The sequence below is a fragment of the Sparus aurata genome, chromosome 10 (genome assembly GCF_900880675.1).
Source record: "Sparus aurata chromosome 10, fSpaAur1.1, whole genome shotgun sequence".
Classification (NCBI taxonomy): domain Eukaryota; kingdom Metazoa; phylum Chordata; class Actinopteri; order Spariformes; family Sparidae; genus Sparus; species Sparus aurata.
Window position 1 is genome coordinate 35,240,847 of NC_044196.1, and position 8,840 is coordinate 35,249,686.

The 8,840-nt window shown below is 42.5% G+C and overlaps 1 protein-coding gene, 1 long non-coding RNA gene and 6 other non-coding genes across 8 annotated transcripts in view; 1 reads left to right on the forward strand and 7 right to left on the reverse strand.

The window, feature by feature from the left end:
- arl2 (ADP-ribosylation factor-like 2) overlaps nt 1-1,904 on the forward strand; it is a 2,797-nt gene extending 893 nt beyond the window's left edge. The window contains 3 exon segments of the mRNA XM_030431924.1: nt 705-969; nt 1,292-1,372; nt 1,481-1,904. Coding sequence (XP_030287784.1) covers nt 705-969; nt 1,292-1,372; nt 1,481-1,615 — 481 coding nt within the window. The 3' untranslated portion in view covers nt 1,616-1,904.
- A 738-nt stretch (nt 1,905-2,642) lies between these two features.
- On the reverse strand, nt 2,643-7,408 carry LOC115590624 (uncharacterized). The gene is made up of 15 exons (XR_003985791.1): nt 7,321-7,408; nt 6,715-6,751; nt 6,458-6,492; nt 6,139-6,187; nt 5,912-5,960; nt 5,679-5,727; nt 5,287-5,333; nt 5,028-5,080; nt 4,787-4,836; nt 4,406-4,497; nt 4,185-4,227; nt 3,585-3,630; nt 3,339-3,391; nt 3,005-3,048; nt 2,643-2,782 (listed from the first exon to the last, which is right to left on the reverse strand). It is a non-coding gene; the product is annotated as an uncharacterized LOC115590624 (long non-coding RNA).
- Nucleotides 2,856-2,929, reverse strand: LOC115590668 (small nucleolar RNA SNORD31). The gene has a single exon (XR_003985819.1). It is a non-coding gene; the product is annotated as a small nucleolar RNA SNORD31 (small nucleolar RNA).
- On the reverse strand, nt 3,459-3,528 carry LOC115590671 (small nucleolar RNA SNORD31). The gene has a single exon (XR_003985821.1). It is a non-coding gene; the product is annotated as a small nucleolar RNA SNORD31 (small nucleolar RNA).
- On the reverse strand, nt 4,292-4,365 carry LOC115590670 (small nucleolar RNA SNORD31). The gene has a single exon (XR_003985820.1). It is a non-coding gene; the product is annotated as a small nucleolar RNA SNORD31 (small nucleolar RNA).
- LOC115590672 (small nucleolar RNA SNORD22) lies at nt 4,568-4,696 on the reverse strand. Its single transcript, XR_003985822.1, has one exon. It is a non-coding gene; the product is annotated as a small nucleolar RNA SNORD22 (small nucleolar RNA).
- LOC115590667 (small nucleolar RNA SNORD30) lies at nt 4,907-4,976 on the reverse strand. Its single transcript, XR_003985818.1, has one exon. It is a non-coding gene; the product is annotated as a small nucleolar RNA SNORD30 (small nucleolar RNA).
- LOC115590666 (small nucleolar RNA SNORD29) lies at nt 5,170-5,234 on the reverse strand. Its single transcript, XR_003985817.1, has one exon. It is a non-coding gene; the product is annotated as a small nucleolar RNA SNORD29 (small nucleolar RNA).
- Nucleotides 7,409-8,840: the final 1,432 nt, after the last annotated feature.

The following is an 8,840-nucleotide window of genomic DNA, read 5'->3' on the forward strand; positions in this document are numbered from 1 at the left end:
ACTCCACTATACAACACACACTCCACTACACAACACACACTCCACCACACAACACAACACATATGTAGTCAGGTGAATAATCTTCACTACAGGAAGAAGTCCTGACTTGGAGGGGCACGTTGTTGTTATGGAGAAGAAATTAAGAATTTGATATTTACAATATTAATGAGGGTATTTATTCATTTTCTCCATAACTGAGTAAACAAGCTGTTCTCAGAGGACACATTAGGGTCACAGAACACTGTTTGGAGTTAGGAAGGTGGCAGGGTCCGCCACATATAAACAGTATATATGTGTCAGCAGTGTGAAACTGTGTTGTCAGCTTGTTTATTCAGTCATCCATACAAAGAGTTTGTTTATTTAGTATAAGGCATAAAAACTACGTAGTGCACCTTTAAGTAGGAGCTGTCAGTATGATATTCTGTACCTGACTCAGTGCAGTAAAATGTTCCCTGTTATTGTCCGACTACTAACCTGATGATTTGTGATTACTATTACTGCTCCATCAGTGTGTATGTTGTACTTCATTGCTGTTGTTGTCAGTTTTAACTCATTTTATATCTTTGACTTGTTTGTGCCGTAGTATCGCATCATATGCTATAAGATTATCGTATGTTTGTAGCCTCGCTGTACTGTGAGATCTGTGGGGAAAATAACAGTAAATAACATCTTTTCAAATCAATTCAGGATCCCGTGGCTTTCAGAGACGTGAATTACTGCGGACAGGCTGTATTTATGTTTTGGGGTTGTTGTTTTCTTGCTTTAAACGATGTTGGGTATTAAATCCTCTTTCTGTGTGTTTGTAGGTTTAAGCTGAACATTTGGGATGTAGGCGGTCAGAAGTCTCTGCGCTCCTACTGGAGGAACTACTTTGAGAGCACAGACGGGCTGGTGTGGGTGGTGGACAGCGCAGACAGACTCCGACTGGAGGACTGCAGGCAGGAGCTCAGTGCTCTGCTGCTGGAGGAGGTACACACAGAACCAACACTGGAGGGACGGGGACGCTCATGTTGGGTCTAGTGCAGTTTTGCCAGACGGGTTTGATGCTTTCCAGCCCAATAATTGCTTAAAATCCACCTGAACTGACACAACAATTAAACAGAAATATTATTAAAATTAAATCATACTTATTAATTTATAAACAAAATACAAATTAAATGAATTATTATTAAAGAGCAGAACTAAGAGGAAGTGAGGAATAAGACTAGAGGACTGTCTTCCTATCATGTCAGATTACTGTCTGATTGTTATAAAAACCTCCAGAGGTAACTGTGTTCTTTCCTCCATGCAGAGGTTAGCTGGAGCAACGCTGCTGGTGTTTGCCAACAAGCAGGATCTACCAGGAGCGCTGTCCAAAGAGGCAATAAGAGAGGTGAGGCTCAGTATTAATCTCTGCTATATGGTTATTGCTGATTTAAGTTCATGTCAGATTACAGTTGGGTTTGTCATTGGTACACCACAATGTGTGTGTTTTCTTCAGGCGCTGGCTCTGGATAAGATTAAAACTCATCACTGGTGTATCATCGGCTGCAGTGCAGTCACTGGAGAGAACTTGTTGGACGGAGTGGACTGGCTGTTAGACGACATCGCTGCCAGGATCTTCACCGCTGACTGAGCGTGTCACTGCTGCTTCTCATGTGGTGAGCTCTGACATGATCCCAGGCTCATCACTGGACTGAAGGATCATACAATCCAACAACTGTTCTGTTTCATCTGCTGCAGTGAGTCACATGCAGAGATCAGTACTGTCTGATCACAGCAGTCACTCCTGCTTTTATGTAAAGTGATTTAATGTTTACTTTGTGACCAATAAGTCTTGTAGTTTGCATCATGTGGTACATCAGGTTGTCAGCTGATTTGTGCCTCACTTAAGTGTTTTTGAATAAATTTAAATGCCTACTGAATGTTGTCTCTGCAGATCCACACCAAGTTATATACATGTACACCGTTTAGTCAAGTTTTAGCTGCAATGATTTTATTTACTTCAACATGAAGGCAATGTGTCCCTTCATGACTGTCAGAATGTTCTGTAGGTTTGGTGAAAGACAAATCCCCTCCCTGGTTCCCTGTACTCTGCTGTACACAGTTCAGGGTTCGTACACATTTTTCAAGGTCAAATTCAAGCACTTTTAAGGGTCAAAGATTTTCCAGCACCTTATTGCTGGGGTAAAATATGTATCTACAGGAATATATATACACGTGATTTTTTCCTTCACTTATCACAATTATGTACATTGTATTATGCTGTAAACATCTAAAATTAAGTTTCATAAAAGTAAAAACTTCAGAAAATTATCCAGTCTGATCCCAATTTTGTGAAAGACACAAATTATGTCAAGCACTTAAACTAAAATCCAAGCACTTTTCAGACCTTGAAAACACAACATTGAAATTCAAGCACTTTCAAGGATTTCAAGCACCCGTACGAACCCTGACAGTTATCCCATTTTAATCATGGGAGCAGTTACCAGCTAGTCGTCAATTTGATCAGCAACTCTTGATATCCACCCATTCAAAACTATTCCAGCAATTCATGCCATAAATCATTTGTCTGATAATCACCCAGACAATCACCTCAGGAGCCCCGAGGATCGTTTTTCCCAGAACATGCCCTTTGTGATGTAGTATGAGACCACTCAAGCTGTAGTGAAAATTGTACTTTATTTCAAGTTCATTTCAAGGTTCCATTACAAAGTGGTGAAATCTTAAACACTTCTTGGTCACTCGGTCAGCAGCAACACGTGTTCCAGCTTGAGATCACAGATGGAGCTTCGATGGGAGCCTGTAAAAACACAACGTATTAGAAACAGGAGACAAAATCCTCAACAGTGTGTACAGATAATATGAAATTATAGTTTTGATCAGAGGGGTACCAATCAGTCATGAATCTTCAGACTGGGGCGGTAATAAGAAACTCATCACTTCTACTGAAGTCACATTAAAGTTCCATATGTTGAGACCTGATGTCTCAAATGTAAAGCCCAAGTTTAAAATAAATACTCACCAGCATTTGTGAACCGTGTGCACGACTGAGACACCGACTTCATGCTGCAGGATCAAAAGAGAAAAGTTAGATTACATAACAAGTTTTAAAATGCAGGCTTTAGCTTCTGGTTTGGATCAGAGTCCCTTTATCAGTCACGCCCCTGCTCTCCATCAGAACTCCAGCAGGTCACCTTACACCTGATGAAGGAGTCAGGGTTCTCAGTGCCATACTGGGTCAACAGGAGAGGCGGTGCACTGGAGTAGGGGGAAACCCCTCGACTGAGGTATGTGTTACGTGTCCAATCATTTCCACAATACCAGAAGCATTACATTTTATACATTTGCTCATTTACCTGTAGCAGAGGCAGGTTTCTGTTCCTGACACTTCAGTCCGACAGCAACAAACCTGCAACAAGTGACGAGGGTTAGATTCCTGTATGACCGGTGCAGATTAACACAGTCATCTTTGTGTGATCAGAGGGGATACCAATCAGTCATGAATTCTCAGACTGGGGCGGTAATAAGTAACTCATCACTTCTGCATCATGAATGTAGCAAGTGCAAAGCCAAAAGTTCTGATTCTGAACCTGAATACTCACCAACATGTGCAGACAGCATGAGATCAGAAGCACGTGATGCCAGGACCTTTGAAAAGAAATATTCATGTTTAGCTTTTTAGAAGCAAAACTGACAAAAACTTCCAGGTCATTAGCTGCAAGATCATTTGACTTTGGATTTGTACAATTATGTTCAAATGTGCAAGTGACAAGTTTAAATGACATGTTTAGTTGCCCTCATTCAATTTGAGGCAGTTAAGGTACATTACAGCCAGTAGACCAGAGCATTAAAACCAGTACAGGTTTCCATTCACACCTCATGTTGTGAGTAGTTTGACACCCTACTTAAAGCCATACATAGTTCTACCCCACTGGACATTCAAGCTGTACATGTAGGATTTGGTTTCTGTATGGATCAGATATGGGTGACTTCAGTCATGCCCTCAGTCAGCTCTCTGTCTCCATCAGAACTCCAGCAGGTCACCTTACACCTGATGGAGGAGTCAGGGTTCTCAGTGCCATACTGGGTCAACAGGAGGAGAGGCTGACTGGAAGAGTATGGGACGACGTGTCAACGTCCCATGACTGTCGAGCGACGGCATCATTTCCACAATATCAGAAACCCGACTTGTTCATATGTACCTGCAGCTGCACTGATGTCTGCTCTGTTGTTGGAGCGTCAAACCTGCAACAAGAGCAAAGAGTTACTCAGTGGAGTTTATCATGTAATGGACAACATTTTTATTTCTCCGCTCTCAGAGGGGTACCAATCAGTCATGAATTCTCAGACTGGGGCGGTAATAAGAAACTCATCACTGCTTATGATTCATCAGGAAATGTCACGGTGGTGAACAGATACGCACCTCACTGACGAGCTTGGGCGATCCTGTTGGACCTCAGTTCAGCATCGATGATGTTTTAAGGCCTGTGTAGCGTTTCCTCCAGGATCGGGAGCCTAGGGAAAATTATCCAACACATCAGAATTTCTGTGAGACACAATTTGAAAGCAGTCTGAGTCAAGTTTGTTTCCATTCAGACTGTTGGTAGCCCCAACAGTTCTTCACCTTGTTGCCAGGGAAATGCCAGTGGGTCCACCTTTTCAGGTTCTGGCATTTACACAAGGCGTAAGACGTTTGCGAGTGTCATCAAAGGAAACAAAGCTGTGACAATTGTAGCCGACATAACTTAAAGGGTGTTTGAAGTGCCACGTCAGATCAAAGTAAAAGTCTGAAGAGCTCACTCACCTGGGTGAACACATGGCAGTGGCACACACACCTGCTGAAAAGCCAGGCACCTGCAACAGACATGATACCATGAGGTCTGAGCACAATAAAAGTTTTCCACCATCAGCTGTTTAACTTTGCTGGTGTCAGATATTCCATTTCTCAACAGCAGTTCAGACGAACGAGATTCCAAGTATATCTCATCATTTTCAGCAGGCCTGGGATTAAGATACAGGTTCTGTAGCAGGGACTCAATTCTTACCTTTAGAGAGAACACCTCCACACCTCCATCATGCTGCTGAAGCAGTCACACACCTGTGGACAGAAGACATTTTACTACACAAGTTCAAAAAGATATCAAATCACGTACAAGTTAACTTAAGTGTCAGTTTAAAAAAAAAGCAGTTTCTCAGTTGTTCGTGTCGTTTCACATCGGGTCAAAGTGAGCTAAGTATGATCATCATTGGAACTGCGCTGGCCGGGACGTTCACTCTGGATGCACTAAGAGGATGAAGACTCACCATGTGACTCCAGTAGTCTTCCTCTTCAGGTGTCCTCTGACAAGGCTCTGCAAGAGAAATCTGTAAGTCAGCGGAGTTCAATAATAAACCCAAGTAGCATGTTAAGATTCAATGTTTGATCAGGGCTTTGGTGACAAACTGCCATGTGACAATAGTCGTCCAGGTGTTTGATGGGCATTACCCCATTTCATCCTTTCAAACAGTCAGAAACACCCTGCCTGGGACTTCACTGAAAATACAGATTTCATATTTCTTAACTCATCAGCTCTTTGTGATGCCACAAAACTGCCACTTGTTTCATTTGCAATTGCGTAAGCGATTTTGATGATGTACCACACCCAGCAGGAAAGGCATTTCTGATAACTTTGGCACACAAACTGATTTATACTCACATGCTGAGATGTTCATGTAGCATCCTCAAACATCTCGACAAACTCCCACCTGGCAGAGAAAAGATCATGTTAGCCGCAAGTTTAGGATGTGAACATGTTTTACTAGTTCAACTGAGGGTGGTCAGATTAAAGGCTGACATCACTAGAATCAGGCATATGCTTGTCATTAAATATAATCATCACATTTAACCCCCAATACAGAAACATTTAGATTTAATCCATCATTTTCTCACCTTGGTACCGTCTGCTTTGATGAGCTGATTGTAGGTTTGTCTGCACTCTCTGCTCAAAGAGAATCAGTCATTAGCCTCACAGGAAGGGTAAATATAGTCGTTAATGTTTTGGAGGGCTTATCAGATTAAAAATCTAGCATCACAATAATCAGGCATATGCTTGTCTTTTATGAAACTCATCACTTATGACCCTGCTTGAAGTGGCTCTATAAACATCAGTCTCTCACCGTCTGAAGACCTTCATCTCATTATTCCTCTCTGATCGGCCTTTAACATCTGGGAGGGAGGGAAAGGACATTTTAACAGATGTTCTGCCAGTTGTGCAACTTTAAAAACACATCTAATTTTTAACTAGTATCGTTTGTTTTACAGATTTGATGCATTAGCTTTGAGCCCAATGTGCTACTCAGAATCTGGTAAAGAACATTCTTCAAAGGCTGATTCGGTAAGAGAGAGTTCAGAGATTCATCACTGCAGCACTGCGCTCCTGAACAGCTAAAGAGACGATTAAAGCTGGTCAAGAGCAGCAAAATGTGTAAAAGTTACCTCATGCAGAGCGTCTCTCCACATTCTGCCCAATCCTGGAGGACAGAGGAGAAACAGATGAGCATGTTATAGATCATAAATGCTACTTTCAGGTGTGCACACAGCAAAGCCTTCATGCTACTCAGCAGTTTGAGAGATGAAGTTTCCTCAAAAGATTTCAGTGAGAGAGTTCAAGTGTGACATCACTGTAGCATGTTGCTCCATGTCATGACACGCTGTGTTTTATTTCTGAATGTGCCAGACTGCAGAGAACTAACCTTTGCAGCGAGCAGCTTCTGGATCCTTCTCGGCCATCTAGAAACAGTCAGGAGAATGCATCCATTAGCATGCTGCAGCTAGCGTGTCAACACGTGACCGCTCCGTGCAGCGTGTGTCCACGCGACATGAGTCGACAGATTGTAGTTTTTAATAAAGTGTCTCACATCAGAATAATAAATTCCAATCACAGTCATTCAGGACAGGTCTGTGAAGTTCTCATCATTGAGAGACACTGCTGCAGCCACACCACACGAGCAGCGGCCATTTCTTTAAAGACGGTCATCTGCGAGCTAATCTTACATTTACCATAAATATCTCACGCAACATGTACAAAACATGTCATTGATTATGCTGACAACATGATTCAGATGAAAGTCTGATGTTTGAGTGTAGGATGGTGAAGGATTGTGGCCTGCTCCGGTCCGCTGCTGCTCTACACCCTGCAGCTGCTAGCTAACAGTCCGCCTCAGTTTGTAAAAGCCGCTTGGTTTAAAATTATAATCACCAAATGCAGATGTAAAGTATCAGCAAAGCAGTAGCTTTAAAATAATACACGCTTTCTATTACAATGGAAAAGTTTGCAAGTGAAGAGTGCGAGATCTTACCTCGATCAGACGGGAGGAGAAAGTGGAAGAGGAAACCGGTCCGTCTCTCTTTTATGTCCCGCATGGCGGACTCCTCCCTACGTCACACTTTAACCGGGAAAACGACTCTGACCTTCCGGTGAGCGACATTTATCTTCGGTAAGAGTTTCTCATTTTATGGGAAAAGAAAAACTGCTTCATTCTATAGATGATAAACGCGCCGTTTGTCGAGCGGCGAGTTTCTGTTTCTGCTAATCACACATTTAAAGAAAGTGAACAGTTTCTGTTGGCGCACAGTTACTCACGGCCACAAGATGGCGGCAAACATTCTGAAACGTACATGTTCAGTAGAACATGTCGGTTCTGTGTTCAGTAGTACATGTGGTTCTGTGTTCAGGAGAACATGTGGTTCTGTGTTCAGTAGAACATGTAGGTTCTGTGTTCAGTAGAACATGTCGGTTCTGTGTTCAGTAGAACATGTGGTTCTGTGTTCAGGAGAACATGTGGTTCTAAGTTCAGTAGAACATGTCGGTTCTGTGTTCAGGAGAACATGTCGGTTCTAAGTTCAGTAGAACATGTCGGTTCTGTGTTCAGTAGAACATGTGGTTCTGTGTTCAGTAGAACATGTCGGTTCTAGGTTCAGTAGAACATGTCGGTTCTGTGTTCAGGAGAACATGTTGGTTCTGTGTTCAGGAGAACATGTCGGTTCTAAGTTCAGTAGAACATGTCGGTTCTGTGTTCAGTAGAACATGTGGTTCTGTGTTCAGTAGAACATGATGGTTCTGTGTTCAGTAGAACATGTCGGTTCTAAGTTCAGTAGAACATGACGGTTCTGTGTTCAGTAGAACATGTGGTTCTGTGTTCAGTAGAACATGACGGTTCTGTGTTCAGTAGAACATGTGGTTCTGTGTTCAGTAGAACATGATGGTTCTGTGTTCAGTAGAACATGTCGGTTCTGTGTTCAGTAGAACATGTGGTTCTGTGTTCAGGAGAACATGTGGTTCTGTGTTCAGTAGAACATGACGGTTCTGTGTTCAGTAGAACATGTGGTTCTGTGTTCAGTAGAACATGATGGTTCTGTGTTCAGTAGAACATGTGGTTCTGTGTTCAGGAGAACATGTGGTTCTGTGTTCAGGAGAACATGTGGTTCTGTGTTCAGTAGAACATGTGGTTCTGTGTTCAGTAGAACATGTGGTTCTGTGTTCAGTAGAACATGTCGGTTCTGTGTTCAGGAGAACATGTGGTTCTGTGTTCAGGAGAACATGTGGTTCTGTGTTCAGTAGAACATGTGGTTCTGTGTTCAGGAGAACATGTCGGTTCTGTATTCAGTAGAACATGTGGTTCTGTGTTCAGGAGAACATGTGGTTCTGTGTTCAGTACAACATGTGGTTCTGTGTTCAGGAGAACATGTGGTTCTGTGTTCAGTAGAACATGTGGTTCTGTGTTCAGGAGAACATGTGGTTCTGTGTTCAGTAGAACATGTGGTTCTGTGTTCAGTAGAACATGTCGGTTCTGTGTTCAGGAGAACATGTCGGTTCTGT